Genomic DNA, 24,260 nt, shown 5'->3' on the forward strand with positions numbered 1-24,260 from the left:
AAGTTCTATTTTTCTACAACTTTGTAAAGTAAGGTAGGAATCTGGTTTTATTTTTCTTCAGATGGTATACCCAGTTCTAATATCATTTCTTGAATAATCTACTTTTCCCCCCTGATCAGCAATGTCACCTTTATCATTCACTAAATTATCTTATGTATTTGGATCGATTTCTGGACTCCATTATAGTCTATCTGTTCATATATACTACCAAGCTATTTTAACTATTATAGCTTTATAATATATTTAAGAATCTAGTGTGACTAGATTCCTTTTCAAAACTTTCCCAGCCACTATTGTAAGTTTATTTCCATATAAACCTTAGAATCAGCTTAAGTACACCAAACACACGCTTGGTATTTTAAATTGGATTGTATTAAACTTACTGATTAACTTAAGGATTCTGATAATTTTCTACTATTGACTCTATTCAAAACAAGATACGACTTTACATTCTGACTTTACATTCTGACTTTATGTCTGCTTGGAGCTTTAGATTGTATTTGGTGTTTACCTGTTTTTTCTCTCCACAAACAGGTCTCTTTATTTGACCTGTCCCTAATATGTAACCCACACAACCTTGTGGATCTCTCTGGCCTCAAAATTCCCATCGTTGGCCTATCCTCTGTCATTTGAATTCTATTTCTGACATGTTATCTCCAAGTTCCTGTTTCAATATTGCCAAATACTGAGAAGAAGGGTCATCTTAATTAAGCTTTCAATTTTTAGCTGTTAAGATTACTTTGGTGGGGGACTTCCCTGGTGGTCCAGTGGTTAAGACTCCACACTCCCAATACAGGGGGCCCGGGTTCAATCCCTGGTCAGGCAACTAGATCCCACATGCTGCAACTAAGAGCCCACAACCTGCAACTAAAAGATCTTGCATGTCAACAAAGACCCCACGTGCCACGACAAAGACCTGGTGCAGCCAAATAAATAAATAAATAAATATTTTAAAAAAGAAAAGATTACTTTGGTGTAAAGGCAAGAGAGGCACTGTCAAAAATGCCTCTATATGGATAAGGATCAAAAGAAAATCAGATATGATACTATTTTTTTTAAGATTTGGTTATAGTATATAACAACAGCCTAGGAAAATACAGTACTATTCTGAAGTTTCACTTCTTAAAAAACATTTTGACTCCTCTATAACACAAAATATGTTTCTCAGATATGAAATAGTTCATAGTAGTTTTCAGAGTTATCCTTGTCTATTTTCTTATCAGAAAGCCTGGGGAAAAATGGTTATTCTCACAGAAGAAACTAACACAACATTGTAAAAAAAAAAAAAAAAGTTATTCTCAGTTTTCTGGAAGCCTAAATGTTCTTAACAGTTTTAGTTGGAATTTTCTTGAGACTCTCTAAAATGAAGCACAATTCCCCAAATATGTTTAGGAAATTTAAAAATTAACTTCACAATTAAGGAATAAAATACATAAAATAAAATGCTAATTAGAGGGGAGAAAATACTCACCTTTTGCCATTTAAGTTCTTGTGTCTCCATAATAATTTTACCAATTTGCTCTTCATACTGAGCTTCTGCTTCCTAAGTCAAAAAGAAGAAAAATACTAGGAAAATTAGGACTTGAAAATTTCCAGTTTCAACTCTTTCTAGAGAGATAAAAAGAGCATCCTCCCACATTTACAACAAGGAAAAGGGCTAGAAAAATTGCAAATTAAATAGCCAAATCCATCAGAGAACTGAGGTCCCAGATCGACCAAGTAATCCAAAATCTGGATAGAGAAACGGGTTACTGCAGGGAGAACAGAACCACAGCATTTGCTTACCTGGGACATAAGCCATTGAGTACCGATTTTAAAACTCAGCTAAAAGTCCTTAATAAATTTTTAAAGGCAGAACATGGGCTGGTGTAAGAACATGAATCTCCTGAGGTCCCCAGAAATAAAGAAGTTTATATCTTCTAGAAATAAGGAGGTTTATACCTTCTAACAGGTTTTTCTTCCATGAAACCCACCAGGTGGTTACAGGGAAGGATGGGAAGAATCTGAGAAAGCTTTTCTCCTGTGGTACTGGCTGGGGAGGAGAGCAGTCACAAGCCTTCTTCCCTAAATCTTCTACAGACCAAAAACCTTAATCTGCAGGGGATAGGACAACAAAAACTATATCTAAGGACACTAGTGGAAATCCTCTGCAGCGGGGGGGAAAGGGACCAGCAGACACCACTGAAAACTCTACCTAGACAGACCTGTCTTTCTTATCTCCTCTAAGGAACAAAAGCCTTAATCTACAGGGGGAAGGGCAATAAAAACTAGCCCATGAGAGCACTTATGGAAACCCACTGCAGCTGAGAGGAGAAGGCTAGAAAAATAAAACAGCTCTATCTTTGGGGAGGGGAAGGAATACATGCTAGGCCCACAATTAAATATGAAAGAGGGATCAGAATTCTTGTGGAGGCCTCACCTTGAGACTGGGGTTCACCAAAAACTGAGGCTTAATAGAAACATCAGAGAATGTTCCTATTCCCCACCTGCTGCCACCACCCAACTAACAGTGAGACATAGCTGGGAGAGCTGAAAGGATAGACTCTCTCTGGGAAGCAGCACAAAAGGAAGACCCAAAGTCAAGGGGGGAAGCCCAAAGCCAAGCAAGAAGCAGTTATTTAGAAAAACCCTCTGATTTCATTTAAAATATTGTAATACTCTTGAATTAGCCCACACAATAAACACAAGGTATCACTAGAGAAATCTGAAGCTTCTGTCAGAAACTTCAATAGGTAGACTTGAAAGCTGCCTGGTTGAGTGTTGAAGGCATACCCCAACACACACACACAGAGCTCTTCTGCAAAGACAGAGTTTTTTTGTTTGTTTGTTTTGGTTCCAGGTATTTAAGGAAATCTATGTCAAACAAAGCACTAGCTGATCACTAAGCTAAGAGCACATGACAAAAACTGAAGACTTAACACAATTATTTCAGAAAAGTCACTACACAAACAAATAATGACAAAAACAAGAAGCAACCCTGAGAAGAGGTAGGAATCTTATTTCCAGAGTTGTCACATATTCAAAATATTCATGTCCATTTCTCAAAAAAAATTTACAAGGCATGCAAGCAAACAGAAAAGTGTGATCCAGTGCTTCCCTGGTGGCACAGTGGTTAAGAATCCACCTGCCAATGCAGGGGACACGGGTTTGTATTCTGGTCGGGGAAGATCCCACATGCCGCACAGCAACTACAGCCGTGTACCACAACTACTGAGCCTGCGCTCTAGAGCCCACATGCCACAACTACTGAAGCCCACATGCCTAGAGCCCATGCTCCGCAACAACAGAAGCCACCGCAGTGAGAAGCTTGTGCACCGCAACCAGAGAAAGCCCACGTGCAGCAACAAAGACCCAACGCAGCCAAAAATAAATAAATAAAATAATTATTTTTAAAAAATGTGTGATCCATACACAGGAAAAAAAAACAATTTAATAGGAACTGTCCCTGAGCAAGTGCAGACAACGGACCTAGACAAAGACTTTAATAAATCAATAATTTAAAATATGCTCAAAGTGCTAAAAGAACCATATACAAAAGTCCTAAAGCCATTAAAAAGTTAAGGGAATGCTACAAACAAGTTTATGCTCATAAATTTGACAACTTACAGAAACAGACCAATTCTTCTAAAACCACAAACTATCAGACCTCAACCAAGAAGATAAATAACAATCTTCAAAAGCCCTATAGTCATAAATTTAAAAGCTCCAAAAAAAGAAATGTACAGGCCCACATAATTTCACCATAGAATTCTGAATGATATGCATTCTGAAGTATTTAGGAAGTGCACTGATGCCTGCAATTTACTCTGGAATCGTCAAAAATAAAGCTGAAGGAGGGTTAAGTAGATGGATAGACGTGATAAAACAAGTACAGTAAAATGTTAATGGTGTATGAGTGTTCACTGTCAAATTCTGTTAGTTTTGCTGTATGTTTAACAATTTTCATAACAAACTGGGAGAAATCAAAGAGTGGATGTTAACAGATAAAATACATTTTGTTATGAAATATTTTCCTATGACTCTCTCACATGTTCTTTGTTTTATTACATACACACACTTATGCTATGGTATTCAAAGAGGCTTTCATGAAAGCTGTCTCACTGAAAATGCTTTCAGCAGCAAGTAGCAACAACAAACCCAGACTCACAATGGCTTATGGGACTTAACTGTTTCACATGACAAGTCCAAAGGCAGAGTCCTTCTAGAATTTATTTCAGTGGCTCAACAATATCATCAAGGACTATAATTCTGCCCATTTTCCATTTTGCCATTATCCAAGTGATTTTCCTTAAGCTTTTCACCCCTTGGCTACTTTAATTTTAAGCATCAAGGACGGAAAGGACATTATCCTACAGTAGAAAAAGTGTAATCTCTTATTAAAAGGATAACAAAACTTTTCCCAGAAGCTTCCTAATCATATCTTCTGATATCTCATTGGCCATAACTAGGTCACATGCCCACTCCTAAACCAGTTGCTGGTTGGTGAAATGCATTGAACCTTCCTGAGAGGTTAGGACAGTCAGGATTTACCTAACTCATATTGGTGAGAGTTGGACCCTAAGACACAGTCAAGGTTCTTCCAGCATGGAATAAGGGACAGAATGTATACAAACAAGGTATGCTATGTGATAAATAAAGTGAGGAGAGAACAGAAGCTCTCAAAGTAATACGTACCTACAGTCAAAACGTTGAAAAAAGAAATAAGTGTATACACATTTTTGGGGGGAGGTGTGTAGAACATATAACATGCATATCTTCCCAAAGCAGGTGGATTGAAAATGTACAAGATACAGCTTTCTTCATATGGGCCTGGTTATACACTTCTCTTTTATTTTTTTTTTTATTTGTTTTATTTTTAGCTGCATTGGGTCTTTGATTCTGCACGTGGGCTTTCTCTAGTTGTGGCGAGTGGGGGCTACTCTTCATTGTGGTGCGTGGGCCTCTTATCACAATGGCTTCTCTTGTTGCAGAGCACTGGCTCTAGGTGTGCGGGCTTCAGCAGTTGTGGCCCGCGAGCTTCAGTGGCTGTGGCTCACAGACTCTAGAGCACAGGCTCAGTAGTTGTGGCGCACGGGCTTAATTGCTCTGCGGCACGTGGGATCTTCCAGGATCAGGGCTCGAACCCACGTCCCCTGCATTGGCAGGTGGATTCTTAACCACTGCACCATCAGGGAAGCCCTACACTTCTCTTTCAGTGGCTACAGGGGATTCTCAGATCTTACTATGATTTAGATATTGTTCTAAGCACTTTTTATACATTAATTTAACCTTAGGTATAATTTTATGTGTTACTTGTATTCTTGTTACTGCCATTTTATAAATGAGGAAACTGGGTTATCAGCAAGAGGATAAATAACTTGCCTAAAGTCATATAGCAGGTAAACAGCAGAGCAAGTATTTGAACCTAGATGATCTGTCTCCAGAGTCTCTTAAACATGCCATTATATCACCTTTAAGAAACTGTGGGTTGTGTAGGACAGTATGAATTGCTATAATATACTCCTTTCCTTCAAAAACTTCAGAATTTAATCTTCATATCCCATAAAAGTTAGAAAACCATTCAAAATCACACTACCTATTTTAAATATACAAGTACATTCTGATTATTTGGTTGAACACTTCAAAATAAGAAATATTTATTGAAAGGAAAGGCAAAAAACTTTTAAATTGTTATGGATATTCTAATATTAATATTTTTCTATTTGAGAAGTCTTTGTAATAGATTAAGTTGACTAACATGAAAACAGTAGTTTAAATACGAATTAGGAAAGAGATTTTTTTTAAAATGTGAACTTTTAGGCTATGCCATGCATATTAGAGATATTTATCTTGGATATTTTATAGATAATCAAACCAAGAAACTCTCGGAAAGAGAGATTAGTATTGTATTAGACAACATGAGGAACTGAATTGGGCAATTTCGTAGGAGGTGGATTATGAGTTTGAAAAGGAGAATAAAAGTACCCAGTAACAGTTTTGGCTGCTTGGACAAGTGCCTGGTGTATGTACTATGTCCCTAAATCTGTTCAGGGTCAAGAATTGAAGAGGCCTGACCAATACACAGCCCATTTTGTAAAACTACAGCCTGAAGCAAGTACTTCAAAAAAAGCATGGCACTTTCTAAAGGTTATAAAGAGTAAATAAACCATCAAATTACTCCTCTTTTATTGTTTTTATAAAAACACTTAAATCCTTGTAGTCCTAAGGCAGCTAATAAAAAATAAACACTTTTAAGGTTCTATCTTGTATACTTTATTGAAGTTACACATGGGATTTTCTTACCAAATTTAATATATATTTTCTCATTGGCAATTTAATAAGAATTTTTATTAATAACTTTTGAAAGCTGCTTGAAGAATGAATAAAAATGAAAAGTTCAAATAAAATGTAAATAATAATTTTTAATAAAAAGCATGAAGTTAAATCAAAATCCTAATATAGTAGAAGCATATTATAATGTTATCTTTCAGCAATGTGGATAATACTCATTTTATCAGTTTTCTATGCAGTATAAAGATACAGATTCTACAAATCATTATAATTACAAAGGGGTATGATTTCACTCATAGCATAACTAACTTTATGGGGCATTAAAATGCTGCTTAATGTTATTTACCACATATTATACCAATAATTACCCAGTTTCCTTCACAATTTCCCTAGCAAATCATTGTGGGTTTTTTTGTTGTGTTTTGTTTTGGCTGTGCCCTGCCAAAAGGTCAAAACACCAAAAATGAAGAGAAAAAAAAGAGACAATAGAAATGGATCTACAAGGGGTCCAGATATTGGCGTTTATAGACACAGACCTGAAGTAGATAAAACTAATATGCTCAAGAAATTATATGACAAAATAAATTTCAGCAGAGGAATGAAAGTTATAAAAGTAGAACCAAATGAAAATACTAGGACTGAAAATTTAAGAAGTGAAATTAAGAACTCAATAGATTGACTTAATCATCAGATTAGGTAAACTGAAGAGAAAATTCATTAACTGAAAGAACAAAAAAAAAATAACCAGACTGAAACATGGACAGATAAAGAAAAAGAAGGAAAATATAGACAAAAAATCAATAATTATATAGAAGATTTGAACAAGACTGACAAAGTTGACCAAATTCACAGTCATAGTATACTGCACCCAAGAAATACAGAATACATATTATATTCATGTTCATCTATGTTGGAGTATTTACCAACTTGATTATATGCTTGGCTAGAAAGAAAAGCTCCAAAAATATTAAGTGGTTGAAATTATATAGTGCTTACAATCTGACATAGTAAAATCATGCTAAAATTCAATTTTTAAAAGTTAATAAAAAGTAAAATTAAAAAAAAGTAAAATAAAACTCCCAAACATTTATAAGTGAAGTAGTACACGTCTAAATAACGCATGGGTCAAAGAATAAATTACAATGAAAATTAGAAAGTGGGCTTCCCTGGTGGCGCAGTGGTTGAGAGTCCACCTGCCAATGCAAGGGACACGGGTTCGTGCCCCGGTCTGGGAAGATCCCACATGCCGCGGAGCGGCTGGTCCCGTGAGCCATGGCCGCTGAGCCTGTGCGTCCGGAGCCTGTGCTCCGGTACGGGAGAGGCCACAACAGTGAGAGGCCCGTGTACCGCAAAAAAAAACAAAAACAAAATTAGAAAGTAGGGCTTCCCTGGTGGCGCAGTGGTTGAGAGTCTGCCTGCCAATGCAGGGGATACGGGTTCGTGCCCCGGTCTGGGAGGATCCCACATGCCACGGAGCGGCTAGGCCCATGAGCCATGGCCGCTGAGCCTGCGCGTCCAGAGCCTGTGCCCCGCAACGGGAGAGGCCACAACAGTGAGAGGCCTACGTACCGCAAAAAAAAAAAAAAAAATTAGAAAGTAATTTGAACTGAATGATAATGAAGATAAAATCTACATAAATTTGTAGAATCCAGCTAAAGGCATGCTAAGAGAAAAGTTTAGAGCCTTAAATACTGTATATTAGAAAAGAAAAAAAGGTTAAAATTAATCAACTAAATACCATCTTCAAAAGTTCAAGACAAAAAAACAACAAATTAAAGTAAGGAAATAATAAAGATAAGAGCAGATAGTAATAAAACATAAAACAAATATGCAAGAGAATCATCAAAGTCAAAATTTAATTCCTTAAAAAGACTAACATAATTGATAGAAAGACTGATCCAAAATTCCTACTCATTCATATCTTTGCATGAGTTACTTCTTCCATGAAGCTTACCTCACTCCCCTTAGTAAAGTTAGGCATTTCCTTAGCCACACTCTCACAGTATATTCTGCACTCCTTTATTATTACATGGTATTATAATCTCTAAAACCTGTCACAGTAAGTGCTCAGGAAACATTAAGTGAATGACCAAATATAGTCTTGCTTACTTAATATCTCTCAAAAATAAAAAAAAAAGAATCACATTAATTTGTACTATACTATTTCTTGAATTTTCACTGTTTCAAAGTTCTAATTTCTTTTTACAAACTTTTTATTTTGAAATAATTTTAGATTTACAGAAGACTTGTGTAAAGATAGTAGAGTTTTTGTATACCCTTTACCCAGCTTCCCTAATGTTGAAATCTTACATAAGTAGGATATACTTATCAAGGTTAAGAAAGTAACATGGTAACAATATTATTGATTACACTATAAAGTTTATATATTTCACTAGTTTTTCCACCAATATCTGTTCCAGAACACAAAATGGGATACCATGTTACATTTAATCATGTCTCCTTAGACTCCTCCAATCTGTGAGAATTTCTCAGCCTTCCTGTTTTTCATGACCTTGATACTCTTGACAAGCATTGTTGAGGTATCTTGCAGAATATTCCACATATGGGGTTTGTCTGATATTTTCTCATGATTATACTATGTTTCGGGGAAGAATACCACAGAGGTAAAGATCCCTTCTCATCACATCATATCATGAGTACTTCATATTCACATGAATTATTGATACAATATAAATTCTTTCTGGGGATCTTAACCGTAATCACTTAGTTAAGGTGGTATCTGCCAGGTTTCTCCACAGTAAACTGTATTTTTAAAAACATACTGTGTTTTAAAAAAAACACAGTATTTTTCCCTTTATATTTTCTGTCTGTTAGAACTTAGTCCACAATCAAGGCAAGGGAAATTAAGCTCCACTTCCTAGAGGGAGGAGTATCAAACAATATGTAAACATGTATAAAACCACCACAGTAACTTATTAAATAATTTGGGGAAGATATTGTGTGACTATGCAACTATTGTTTCTCCTAAAAGTTTCATCCACTAATTTTAGCATTCATCAGTGGATCTTCCCTGCAGGAATTATTACTGTGATGTTCTAAGGGTGGTTTTTATTTCTCTGCTTCCTCCTACATTTATTAATTGGAATTAAAGATTTTTCCCGAACAATAGCCAGCTCTACCCACCACCAGTCGCTCCATTCAGGAAACTTGCACAAGCCTCTTAGATAGCCTCATCCAACAGAGGGCAGACAGCAGAAGCAAGAATTACAATCCTGCAGCCTGTGGAACAAAAACCACATTCACAGAAAGGTAGACAAGATGAAAGGCAGAGGGCTATGCACCAGATGAAGGAACAAGATAAAACCCCAGAAAAACAACTAAATGAAGTGGAGATAGACAACCTTCCAGAAAAAGAATTCAGAATAATGATAGTGAAGATGATCCAGGACCTCGGAAAAAGAATGGAAGCAAAGAACAAGAAGATGCAAGAAATGTTTAACAAAGACCTAGAAGAAATAAAGAACAAACAAACAGACGAACAATACAATAACTGAAATGAAAATTATACTAGAAGGAATCAATAGCAGAATAACTGAGGCAAAAGAATGGATAAGTGGGGACTTCCCTGGTGGTGCAGTGGTTAAGAATCTGCCTTCCAATGCAGGGGACACAGGTTCGTGCCCTGATCTGGGAAGATCCCACATGCCACGGAGCAACTGAGCCCGTGTGCCACAATTATAGAGCCCGCGTGCCTAGAGCCCGTGCACCACAACAAGAGAAGCCACCGCAATGAGAAGCCTGCGCACTGCAATGAAGAGTAGCCCTTGCTCACTGCACCTAGAGAAAGCCCGCGTGCAACAACAAAAACCCAATGCAGCCAAAAATAAAATAAATAAACTTATTTAAAAAAAAAAAAAGAATGGGTAAGTGACCTGGGAGACAGAATGGTGGAACTCACTGCTGTGGAACAGAATAAAGAAAAAAGAATGAAAAGAAATGAAGACAGCCTAAGAAACCTCTGGAACAACGTTAAACACAACAACATTTGCATTATAGGGGTCCCAGAGGAGAAGAGAGAGAGAAAGGACCCGAGAAAATATTTGAAGATTATAGTTGAAAACTTCCCTAACATGGGAAAAGAAATAGCCACCCAAGTACAGGAAGTACAGAGTCCCATACAGGATAAACCCAAGGAGAAACATGCTGAGACACATAGTAATCAAATTGGCAAAAATTAAAGACAAAGAAAAATTATTGAAAGCAGCAAGGGAAAAACGACAAATAACATACAAGGGAACTCCATTAGGAAAACAGCTGATTTCTCAGCAGAAACACTACAAGCCACAAGGGACTGGCATGATATACTTAAAGTGATGTAAAGGGAAGAACCTACAACCAAGATTACTCTACCCAGCAAGGATCTCATTCAGATTCAATGGAGAAATCAAAAGCTTTACAGACAAGCAAAAGCTAAGAGAATTCAGCACCACCAAACCAGCTCTACAACAAACGCTAAAGGAACTTCTCTGAGTGGGAAACACAAGAGAAGAAAAGGACCTACAAAAACAAACCCAAAAAATCAAGAAATTGGTCATAGGAACATACATATCTATAACTACATTAAACATGAATGGATTAAATGCTCCAACCAAAAGACACAGGCTTGCTGAATGGATACAAAAACAAGACCCATATATATGCTGTCTACAAGAGACCCACTTCAGACCTAAGGGCACACACAGGCTGAAAGTGAGGGGATGGAAAAAGATATTCCATGCAAATGGAAATCAAAAGAAAGCTGGAGTAGCAATACTCGTATCAGACAAAATAGACTTTAAAATAAAGAGACTTACAAGAGACAAGGAAGGACATTACATAATGATCAAGGGATCAATCCAGGAAGAAAATATAACAATTATAAATATATATGCACCCAACATAGGAGCACCTCAATACATAAGGCAACTGCTAACAGCTATAAAAGAGGAAATTTACAGCAACACAATAATACTGGGGGACTTTAACACCTTGCTTACACCAATGGACAGATCATCCAAACAGAAAATTAATAAGGGAACAGAAGCTTTAAATAACATAATAGACCAGATAGATCTATTTGATATTTATAGGACATTCCAGTCAAAAATAGCAGATTACACTTTCTTCTCAAGTGCGCACAGAACATTCTCCAGGATAGATCACATCTTTGGTCACAAATCAAGCCTCAGTAAATTGAAGAAAATTGAAATCATATCAAGCATCTTTTCTGACCACAACGGTATGAGATTAGAAATCAATTACAGGGAGAAAAACGTAAAAAACACAAACACATGGAGGCTAAACAATACATTACTAAATACCCAAGAGATCACTGAAGAAATCAAAGAGGAAATCAAAAAATACCTAGAGACAAATGACAATGAAGACACGATGATCCAAAACCTATCGGATGCGGCAAAAGCAGTTCTAAGAGGGAAGTTTATAGCTATACAAGCCTACCTCAAGAAACAACAAAAATCTCAAATAAACAATCTAAGCTTACACTTAAAGGAACTAGAGAAATAAGAACAAACAGAACCCAAAGTTAGCAAAGGAAACAAATCATAAAGATCAGAGCAGAAATAAATGAAATAGAAACAAAGAAAACAATAGCAAAGATCAATAAAACTAAAAGCTGGTTCTTTGAGAAGATAAACAGAATTAATAAGCCATTAGCCAGACTCATCACGAAAAAGAGGGAGAGGACTCAAATCAATAAAATTAGAAATGAAAAAGGAGAAGTTACAACAGACACCGTAGAAATACAAAGCATCCTAAGAGACTACTACAAGCAACTCTATGCCAATATAATGGACAACCTAGAAGAAATGGACAAATTCTTGGAAAGGTACAATCTCCCAAGATTGAACCAGGAAGAAATAGAAAATATGAACAGACCAATTACCAGTAATGAAATTGAATCAGTAATGTAAAAACTCCCAACAAACAAAAGTCCAGAACCAGATGGCCTCACGGGCAAATTCTACCAAACATTTATACAAGAGTTAACACCTATCCTTCTGAAACTATTCCAAAAAATTGCAGAGGAAGGAACATTTCCAAACTCATTCTATGAGGCCACCATCACCCTGATATCAAAATCAGACAAAGATACCACACAAAAAAGAAAATTACAGGCCAATATCACTGATGAACATAGATGTAAAATTCCTCAACAAAATACACGCAAATTGAAGCCAACAGTACATTGAAAGGATCATACACCATGATCAAGTGGGATTTATCCCAGGGATGCAAGGATTTTTCAATATCCACAAATCAATCAGTGTGATATACCACATTAACAAATTGAAGAATAAAAACCATATGATCATCTCAATAGATGCAGAAAAAGCTTTTGACAAAATTCAACACCCATGTATGAAAAAACTCTCCAGAAAGTGGGCATAGAGGGAACCTACCCAAACATAATAAAGGCTATATATGATAAACCCACAGCTAACATCATACTCAATGGTGAAAAGCTGAAAGCATTTCCTCTAAGATCAGTAACAAGACAAGGATGTTCACGCTCGCCACTTTTATTCAACATAGTTTTGGAAGTATTAGCCACAGCAATCAAAGAAGAAAAAGAAATAAAAGGGATCCAAATTGGAATAAAGAAGTAAAACTGCCACTGGTTGCAGATGACATGATACTATACATAGAAAATCCTAAAGACACTACCAGAAAACTACTAGAGCTCATCAATGAATTTGGTAAAGTTGCAGGGTAAAAAGTTAATAGACAGAAATCTGCTGCATTTCTATACACTAACAACAAAAGGTTAGAAAGGGAAATTGAGGAAACAATCGCATTTACCATAGCATCAAAAAGAATAAAATACAGGGACTTCCCTGGTGGTCCAGTGGTTAAGAATCCACCTTCCAATGCAGGGGATACGGGTTTGATCCCTGGTTGGTGAACTAAGATCCCACATGCTGCAGGGCAACTAAGCCTGCATGCCGCAACTACTGAGCATGTGTGCTCTAGAGCCCATGCGCCACAACTAGAGAGTCCACGTGCTACAACTACTAAGCCCACGTGCCACAACTACAGAGAAGACCATGCACCACAACAAAGAGCCTGTGAACCACAACAAAAGATCCTGCATGCTGCAGTGAGGATCCCACGTGCCACAACTAAGACCCAATGCAGGCAAATAAATAAAATAAAAATTTTTTTAAATATAAAATACCTAGGAAAAAACCAACCCAAGGAGACAAAAAAACCTCTCCGAAAACTATAAGACACTGATGAAAGAAATCAAAGATGACACAGATGGGAAGATATACCATGTTCTTTGATTGGAAGAATCGATATTGTCAAAATGACTGTACTACACAAGGCAATCTACAGATTCAATGCAATCCCTATCAAATTACCAATGGCATTTTTCAAAGAACTAGAACAAAAAAATTTTTAAGTTGTATGGAAACACAAAACCCCCGAATAGCCAAAGCAATCTTGAGAAAGAAAAACAGAGCTGGAGGAAATAGGCTCCCTGACTTCAGACTATACTATAAAGCTATAGTCATCAAAACAGTATGGTACTGGCACAAAACCAGAAATATAAATCAATGGAACAGGAGAGAAAGACCAGAAGTGAACCTATGCACTTATGGTAAATTTACCTACAACAAAGGAGGAAAAATATACAATGGAAAAAAGTCACTTCAATAAGTGGTGCTGGGAAAACTGGACAGCTACATGTAAAAGAATGAAATTAGAACACTCCCTAACACCATACACAAAAACAAACTCAAAATCGATTAAATACCTAAATGTAAAACGGGGTACTAGAAAGCTTCTAGAGGAAAACCTAGGCAGGACAGTCTTTGACATAAATTTCAGCAACATCTTCTTGGATCCGTCTCCTAGAGTAAAGGAAATAAAAACAAAAATAAACAAATGGGATCTAATTAAACTTAAAAGCTTTTGCTCAACAAAAAAATCCATAAACAAAACAAAAAAAAGCTACAAAAGGGAAGAAAATATTTGCAAATGATGCAACTGATAAGGGATTAATCTCCAAAATACATAAACAGCTCATACAGTTCAATATCAAAAACAAACAAACAAACAACCCAGTCAAAAACTGGGTAGAAGATCTAAATAGACATTTCTCCAGAGAAGACATACAGATGGCCACAAGGCACATGAAAAGATGTTCAACATCCCTAATTATTAGAGAAATGCAAATCAAAAACTACAGTGAGGTATCACCTCACACCAGTCAGAATAGCCATCATCAAAATTTCTACAAATAATAAATGCTGGAGAGGGTGTGGAGAAAAGGAAGTCCTCCTACACCGTTGGTAGGACTGTAAATTGTTACAGCCACTATGGAGAACAGTATGGAGGTTCCTTAAAAAACTAAAAATAGAGCTACCCTATGATTCTGCAATCCCACTCCTGGGCATATATCCAGAGAAAGCCATAATTCAAAAAGATAAATGTACCTCAGTGTTCATTGCAGCACTATTTACAATGGCCAAGACATGGAAGCAACTTAAATGTCCATCAACAGATGAATGGATAAAGAAGATGTGATATAGATATCAATATATAGATATACACACAATCGAATATTACTCAGCCATAAAAAAGAATGAAATAATGCCATTTGCAGCAACATGGATGGACCTAGAGATTATCATACTAAGCGAAGTAAGTCAGTCAGAGAAAGACAAATATCAGATGATATCAGTTACATGTGGAATCTTAAAAAAATCATACTTACAAAACAGAAACAGACTCACAGACATAGAAAACAAATTTATGGTTACTAAAGGGGAAAGGTAGTGGGGAGGGATAAATTAGGAATTTGGGAGTAACATATACACACTACTGTATATAAAATAGATAACCAACAAGGACCTACTGTATACCACAGGGAACTATACTCAATATTTTGTAATAACCTATGTGGGAAAAGAATCTGAAAAAGAATATATATATATATATATATATATATATACACACACACACACACACACACACACATATATATACTTACACACACACACACATATATATATATATATATATATACATACACACACCTGTAACTGAATCACTTTGCTGTACACCTGAACCTAACACACATTGTAAATCAACTATACTTCAATAAAAAAATAAATTAAAAAAGAAAGAAATCTAAAATATTCGTACTGAGCTAAAACCAAGGTGTTGGATGGGCTGTACACCTTCATGAAGTCTCTGTGGGGGAACTCCTTGCCTCTTCCAGCTTCCACCTGCACACTTTGACTTGTGGCTTCTACCCTCCATCTTCAAAGCCAGCAGTATAACATCTTCAAATCTCTTTGACCACACCCTCTACTTCTGACATCACATCTTTTGCTCTGATTCTGATTATCCTGCTTTCCTCTTATAAGAACCCGTGGAACAAATTAGGCCCATCTGAATAATTCAGCATAATCCCTCCATTTCAAAATATGTAACTTTATCATATCTGTGAAGTCCCTTTTGCCATGTTAGGTAACATATTTACAGGTTTTGAGAGTTAGAATGTGGACATCATTGGGGTGGCCATTATTCTCCCTATCTTAGTGGATATATGGGTGTTCACTGTGAAATTCTTTCAACTATTATGCGTTTTTGAAATTTTCCTATTAAAATATGGATGAAAAATAAAATCCAGCAATATGGATAAAGTGTTGCCATTATGGTAAATGTGAAAATCGTAACTGTCATTTTCCAATGAAAGGAGGAATTTCCCCCTTTTTAAGAATAAAGTTCTCCTTTCAGTGGGGAATGTTATTAAAAGTAGTATACATTCAGGACTTCCCTGGTGGTCCAGTGGTTAAGAATCCACCTTCCAGTGCAGGGGACATGGGGTTTGATCCGTGGCTGGGGAACTAAGATCCCACATGCCACGGGGCAACTAAGCCCATGCACTGCAGCTACTAAGCACGTGAGCCACAACTAGAGAGCCCTGTGTGCCACAACTAGGGAGAAGTCCAAGCGCCACAACAAAGAGCCCATGCACCACAACGAAAGATCCCGCATGCCACGACAAAGATCCCTCATGCTGCAACTAAGACCCGATGCAGCCAAAAGTAAAAATAAAATAAATAAATAAATATTAAGAAAACGTAGTACACATTCCTGCACTTGATTACTAAAAACCACTGTTCCTACTGTTACTCTGAAATTTTTCAGATTTTTTTTTTTTTTTTTTTTTTTTTGCGGTACGCGGGCCGTGATCTCACTGTTGTGGCCTCTCCCATTGTGGAGCACAGGCTCCGGACGCGCAGGCTCAGCGGCCATGGCTCACGGGCCTAGCTGCTCTGCGGCATGTGGGATCTTCCCGGACTGGGGCATGAACCCGTGTCCTCTGCATCGGCAGGCGGACTCTCAACAACTGCGCCACCAGGGAAGCCCTCAGAAGATTTTTAAGGGAAGCTTATTTTTCATGGAAGAAATATAAACAGACAAAAATATAGTGTTTAAAACATAATAAAACAGAATATAAAGCTTTAAATAGTTACCTAAACTTGCTTTACTTAGAAAAGATAACATCTTAAGTTAATTTTATAATAGTAGTTATTTTCAATGCTTATCTAAGATACCTTTTTTTAGCGGGATTTCTTCTTTGTTTAATAGAGTTTTGTGATACTGATAGTAAGTAGCTTTATTTTTATTTATTTATTTAAAGTAGAGGGAAGGATTATTTATTTATTTTTGGCTGTGTTGGGTCTTCGTTTTGTGTGAGGGCTTTCTCTAGTTGAGGCAAGCGGGGGCCACCCTTCATCGCAGTGTGCGGGCCTTTCTCTGTCGTGGCCTCTCTCGTTGCGGGGCACAGGCTCCAGACGTGCAGGCTCAGTAGTTGTGGCTCACGGGCCTAGTTGCTCCGCGGCATGTGGGATCTTCCCAGACCAGGGCTCGAACCCGCGTCCCCTGCATTGGCAGGCAGATTCTCAACCACTGCGCCACCAGGGAAGCCCGTAAGTAGCTTTATACACGATGAGCATTGTGGTAATTAAATTTTCTTATTATGACAACAAATCGCAATATTTTTAAATCCTAGAACAGGGTTTATATAATAAAAATGTTGTTTCAGATCTCTTTTTCTCTCACTTATACCTTATTTTCAGGAAGTTAGCAAATTCTATTGATTCTCCTTTCTGTCTCTTTTGTTCTATCTTCAGTTACACATAAGTCCTAGTGACCACATCCCTAGATCATTATTACAGTGTTTTAGAGTTTATTTTCTTCTTTTCAGAATCTTACTAACTCCAACCTATCTAAGAGCTGACAACATGCTCTGCAAATTCAGACCCACAGAATCTCAGAAATGAAATGCTTTTAAGGGTTTTTGTCCAATACAGATCTCCTGCTAAAACCAAACATCTTTTACAATTTTATACTAGATATCTCCTTTCTAAAAATCTCAAGGTTATCACTTCCAAAAATAAGGATAGTTTATTATTTGAACTCAGAATACTTACTACATACACTTATTCTGTCACTTAATCATGTTACTTGTTTCATATTTAATCATTTCATTGGCACCCATTTTACAGCCGTAACAAAACTATAATCTCCTGAAAGAGCAGTTCTTTTTTTTATCAGCCATAGTATCCAACTGTAATGCTATCTATGAATTCCAAGGCACTCAGTACTAGCTGACTTACCAAATCTCTGTTTTATTTTTCACTTTAGTTTATAACTTCTTCTTTTCCATCTCCTGATGTTGACTAAATCTGACCTTTTCTCTTTTACTCTGTTATCTGGGCTGTATTTCTTCTTTCTAAATAAGAGGTTATTTCATTGTCTTTTTTTCTCCCTTAAGACAAAATCAAGTTCTCTGATTTAAAAAAGCATTTTAAAAAGAAACTTACCCTTCTCATACGTAATTCTTCTAATGCTTCCAGTAAACTTGTTTTGAAATCTAATAGCTGAATAGAAAACAATGTCTCTGAAGAACTTTGAAGAGTGAAGACAGATGATGCTAACTCAGTCTTAAAATCATTCTCCATATTAACATTTATTTCCTGTAATATAAAAAGGTTTTTTTTTCTTTTGCAATTCAATTTATCTGCTGTTTTACAACTTATATTTCCAAAGGCTTTACAATGTCACATTTTCTTGTTTTTTGATACAATGCTTTAATAGTTCAATCAAGAGAGATATCCTATGATATAATATTTAGCTCTTCCTTGAAGCTGGAACTCAGCAATTTATTTCCTATGAAATAACAATGGAATACATTTCCTTAAATTGGTTGTGTAACAGATTCAAGATGTTATACAGAGAATCATTACCAATATCTTTAGTTTCCATTTTTAGGATAAAGCCAAAGGTCTTGAAATTTGTAGGGGAACTTGGTTTTTAATCTCTCACAGTTACCTGAGGGAAGAAATGATTCATACATTAAATAATCCAAATTGCTTAAAAACCAAAAGGAAAAAATAAATCAAAAACACATCTTTTAAGAAATTGACCTGTTTTTCATGATACTATTCTATATCATTCTATAGCTCTTGGCAGCAAAAATATCACTGGCAAAAATAATAACAGACAATTTATAGAAGAGAGACTTCAGTCTGGAAATTAAAATCTTGACTGTGTAACCTGGAGTAGACTGAAGCTCCCATTATCTTCTTCACAGGACGGCTCAGTCAGACTTTTTTTTCCAGCTGCACCGTGCAGCTTGCAGGATCTTAGTTCCCCAATCAGGGATCGAACCCGGGCCCTCGACAATGAAAGCAAGGAGTCCCAACCACTGGACCACCAGGGAATTCCCCAGACTTTCTTTCAGACATGGCCAAAGGAGAAAGTGCTAAAAACTACTAAACTACAGTATTAAGAAGGGGGAGAGGGAGTAAATTTATAACCAATTTTATTACCCAAAATAGAAAAAGATTCATACATGCTCTCATGGGAAGTGACATGGGAATTCAGAAACAGCTAAGACTTTGAGAAGGCTAAAGGTAAAGCTGCCGGTGTTTTAGTTTATGTATTTTACAATGTTAGACATCGTGATCTAGGGCTCACACACATCTAGAATGGTCCCATTCATTATGGAGCTTACACAGCGCTTCTTTCTTATGCATGAGGGGTCTCTAAGCACAGTGGTCCAGAACAGTCTCTCTTGCCATCTTTTATAAGCAGGGACTAAACATACCAAAGCCAAACAACTCTGCTCATATTGTTAAGTCACCGTATTTTTAAAAACCCCTTCCAAATTACTGAACATGAATAGAAGTCATGACAACAGTCCAGAGTTAAGATGTGACAGTACCCCAACTCTTAAATGGAAGTGGTAGGCATAAATATGTCAAATCTAAAGGTTTTGGGACTAAGACTGGAACTTATTTAAACTTCGCTGTGGCCCTTATACATCCCATTTTTCACTTAACCCGCTTTGCTTCATTCTTTGCACCCCAGAGGTAATCATTTCCCAAAGCTCTCCTTCGGGCTCTCCCTCCCTCCCCACTCCTGTCAGCTGTGGCCCACCAGTCATAGGATGGTCCAAACTCAAGCTTCAACCAGCTGTGGGAGGGCTGCTAGTCCAGTCCCTCCTCACCATTTTATGCCCCTCCCACCATAACCCACACAACAAAGCAAAACAACTTCTCTTCCCAAGTTAACTCTTTTCCATGGATGTTACCATTTTTTTCTATGTACTCAAGTTCAAACTCCAGCCCTTTTTTTAAAGATTCAGTCGCGTTAGTCCTCTCACATGTCTCTTTTTTTTTTTGTATACATAGTTGTTAAGCAGTTTAAATTTTATTGACCTCCTGGTTTTTTAAACAAAATTTAAATTTAAGGTCACACTTCTAAGTTTGATGCACTATATACAGATCGTGCAGAGTATGACTATGAAGAGATACAAATTAGTCCACACCGAAAAAGATTTACCAGAGTACAGAATCATTTTCATAAATACATGTCTCTATCTTATACTCCCAGGTGAGTCTGGACCCTCACCACTTTGTTGAATTATTGGGTTGGCCAAAAAGTTCGTTCGGGTTTTCTGTAAGATGTTATGGTACTTTTTGGCCAACCCAATACAACACTTTTTGTTGAATAAAACTGGTTTTGGGGGACTTCCCTGGCGGTCCAGTGGCCAAGATTCCACCTTCCAATGCAGGGGACCCAGGTTCAATCCCTGGTCGGGGAACCAAGATCTCACATGCCACACAGCCAAAAAATAAAATTAAAAAACAAACAAACTGGTTTTCAGCCATATAGGTACTCTCCATCCACTCTAATTTCTCCTATAAAATACTGCTGGTTGAAATTCCTACAGCACATTTGTGTCATTTCTCTACTCAGTCTGGATTAGCCCCTTATTGCCTACGGGATAAAAATCTATAAGTGAAGAGAAACACTACTACTTTACCCCATTCTCCTTGGCCTATTTCCCAAAGCCTCACAAGCCTTCCCTCTGACAGGATGGTCTCGAGAAGAATCCTGCGCTGGCTGCCCATTTGAGCTCATGCTACTGTCTCCATTCCCACTCCAAACTTGCTCCTCTTTTGTCTCCAAACTACAGAACCTAAAACTGTGTCGAAATTCTCTGCCTCCACATGGACTGCCCATTCTGTTTTAACTAAAAAAAAACTTACTTAGGTTTTTCAAGTAGAAGCACAGTTACCATAAAAATATAACAACCTGTATCCCATAACCCTCCAGGTTTAACACTGAATAACAGTTTTGTCATCATTGCTATTCTGATCTTCATACACAAAACAGCAACAATGATCCTATTCTATTTCTCTGTGGCTGAGGCTTTTTCTGTTACCTTAGTACCCTTGAGACCAAATTTTCTGCCCTTTAACACCCAAAGGCTGGGTTCCTAATGTTACAGACAAGGCTTGACCTATCACTAATCCCTTCATACAACGGCTGAGATGGATACTGTGCTTCCTAAACTTTGCTTTTATATAAAGCATTTTGTAAGGGTGGTGTGAATACTAATTAACAGCAATGCAATCCTTAAACCCAAGAAAGTTAAAAAAGAAGGACTGGGATAACTGCCTTTTACTAAAACCCAAGGCATTTCAATGTCTTTCTCAACCCAGAAAATGTATGAATCAGGCTGCAAGAAGCTCTTCTTTTTTTTTTTATTAATTTATTTTTTATTTATTTTTGGCTGCATTTGGTCTTCATTGCTAAGCGCGGGCTTTCTCTAGTTGCGGCAAGCGGGGGCTCCTCTTCATTGCAGTGTGCGGGCTTCTCATTGCGGTGGCTTCTTTTGTTGTGGAGCACAGGCTCTAGGCACGCAGGCTTCAGTAGTTGTGGCTCACGGGCTCTAGAGCACAGGCTCAGCAGTTGTGGCGCAGAGGCTTAGTTGCTCTGCAGCATGTGGGATCTTCCTGGACTAGGGATCGAACCTGTGTCCCCTACATTGGAAGGCGGATTCTTAACCACTGAGCCACCAGGGAAGTCCCAAGAAGCTCTTCTTTTTAACTTTTCATTTTAATAATTGATTCACAGGTGGTTGCAAAGAAATGTACAAGGAGTCCTATGCACCATTCACTCAGCCTCTCCTAAACATCTTATATAATAAGAGTACAATATAAAACTGTGTATTTGACATTGGTACAAGTCACAGAGCTTATAATGATCCTACCAATTATACATACACTAGTTTGTGTATGTGTCTTTGTGTGTTTATAATTCTGTGCAAGTTTATTATTTGTATAGCTATACCACTACAATCAAGATACAGAAGTGTACCATTAACACAGGCTCCCTCATGTAGGTTCTTTGTCTCCATACCCACTACACTGATCTTTTCTCTATCTAATTTTGTTATTTCAAGAATATTATAAATTGGAATCATATATCATGCAATCCATTGAGATTGGATTCTTTTCACTCATAATAATTACTTTGAGATTTGTCCAAGTTGTTGTGTGTATCAATAGTTCATTCCTTTCTATTGCTGAGCAACATTCCATGGTGTGGATATACTATGGTTTGTTTAATTATGCACTCACTGAAAGACATCTGAGTTGTTCTGTTTTTGGCTCTTATGAATAAAGCTGCTATGAACATTCATGTACAAGTTTCTAACATGAACACATGTTTTCATTTTTTAGTTGTAAGTGTCCAAGAGTGCAACTGCCAGGCTGAATAAATATTGAGTCAATTTTCCGTTTTAAAAGAAACTGCCTATTTTTCAGAGTGGTTATACCATTTTACATTCCGTTTGGTTCTGTACAAGTATCCAGTTTCTCCAAAGCCCCATCAGCATTTGGTGGTATCATTATTTTTTTTTAGCCATTCTGACAGGTATTATATTAGTAAGTGTTCTTCACAGAAACAGAGCCAATAGAATGTGTATATATAGAAAGAGATTTATTTTAAGGAATTGGCTCATGTGATTGTGGGGTCTGGCAAGTCTAAGATCTTTTGGGCAGGCCAAAAGGCTGGAGACCCAGGAAAGAGGTAATATTGCAACTCAAGTCCAGAGGCAGTCTGGAAGCAGAATTCCTTCTTCCTTGGGAAAACTCAGTCTTTTTCTCTTACATCCTTCAACTGATTAGATGAGGTCCATCCACATTATAAAGGGTAATCTGCTTTACTCAAAGTCAACTGACTTAAATGTTGATCTCATCTAAAAATTATCTTCACAGCAATATCTAGACAGTTGTTTGACCAAGTATCTGGGTACTGTAAGATCCTGCATGCCTAAGACCCAGCATAGCCAAAATAAATAAATAAACATTTTAAAAAGAATATATGCTTAGTATGTTTAAAGAAATAAAGTCAATAGAAAAGGAACAGTCTCTTTGTTAAATGGTGTTGGGAAAACTGGGCAGCCACATGCGAAAGAATGAAACTGGATCATTAACTCACACTGTACACAAAAATTAACTCAAAATGGATTAAAGACTTGAACAAAAGACCTGAAACCATAAAACTCCTTGAAGAAAACAGGAGTTAAGCTCCTTGACAACAGTCTTGATGATGATTTTTTGGAGTTGACACCAAAAGCAAAAATAAACACCTGAGACTACATCAAACTAAAAAGCTTCTGCACAGCAAACAAAAACAAAAACAAAAATAAAAAAACAAAAAAAATCAAGAAATGAAAAGGCAAACTACCAAATGGGAGAAAATATTTGAAAATCATATATCTGATGAGGGGCTAATATCCAAAATACATAAAGCACTCATACAATTCACTAGCAAAAAAAGCAAACAATCCAATTTAAAAAGGCAGAAGCTCTGAATAGACATTTTTCCAAAGACAACAAACAGATGGCCAACAGGTATATGAAAATATGCTCAACATCACTAATCATCAGGGTAAGGCAAATAGAAACCACAATGAGATATCACTCCACACCTGTTAGAATGGCTATTATCAAAAAGACAAGAAAGAACATGTGGAGAAAAGTGAACCCTTGTGTACTGTTGGTGGGAAAGTAAATTGGTACAGCCATTATGGAAAACAGTATGGAGGTTCCTCGAAAAATTAAAAATAAAACAACCATATTATCCAGCAATTGCACTTCAGGACATTTATCCAAAGAAAATGAAAACACTAACTTGAAAAGATATACGTACCACTAGGTTCACTGCAGCATTATTTACACTATCCAACATATGGTAACAACCTGAGTGTCCATTAATGGATGAATGGATAAAGAAGATGTGGTATATACATATGTATATAATGGAATATTATTCAGCAGTAAAAAAAGAAGGAAATCTTGCCATTTGCAACAACATGGATGAACCTTGAGGGCATTATGCTAAATGAAATAAGTCAGACAGAGAAAGACAAATACTGTACAATCTCACTTATATGTGGAACCTAAAAAAAAAAACCCCAAAATTAAAAATAAAAAACCTCATAGGTACAAAGAACAGATTAGCAGTTACCAGATATGGGGGTGGGGGTGAAATTGGATGAAGGTAATCAAAAGGTACAAACTTCCAGTTCTAAAATAAATAAGTCATGGGCATGTAATATACAGCATGGTGACTACAGTTAATAATAT

General features: G+C 36.9%; 1 protein-coding gene across 1 annotated transcript in view; it reads right to left on the reverse strand.

Annotated features, from left to right (window-relative positions):
• The window catches only part of CCDC73 (coiled-coil domain containing 73), a 106,177-nt gene extending 87,902 nt beyond the window's left edge, over positions 1–18,275 (reverse strand). The window contains exons 1-2 of the mRNA XM_065882877.1: positions 18,138–18,275; positions 1,472–1,543 (exon numbers count right to left, since the gene is read on the reverse strand). Coding sequence (XP_065738949.1) covers positions 1,472–1,543; positions 18,138–18,275 — 210 coding nt within the window. The remainder of the gene's footprint in view (positions 1–1,471; positions 1,544–18,137) is intronic.
• Positions 18,276–24,260: the final 5,985 nt, after the last annotated feature.

This window comes from Phocoena phocoena, chromosome 8 (assembly GCF_963924675.1).
Source record: "Phocoena phocoena chromosome 8, mPhoPho1.1, whole genome shotgun sequence".
Taxonomy (NCBI): Eukaryota; Metazoa; Chordata; class Mammalia; order Artiodactyla; family Phocoenidae; genus Phocoena; species Phocoena phocoena.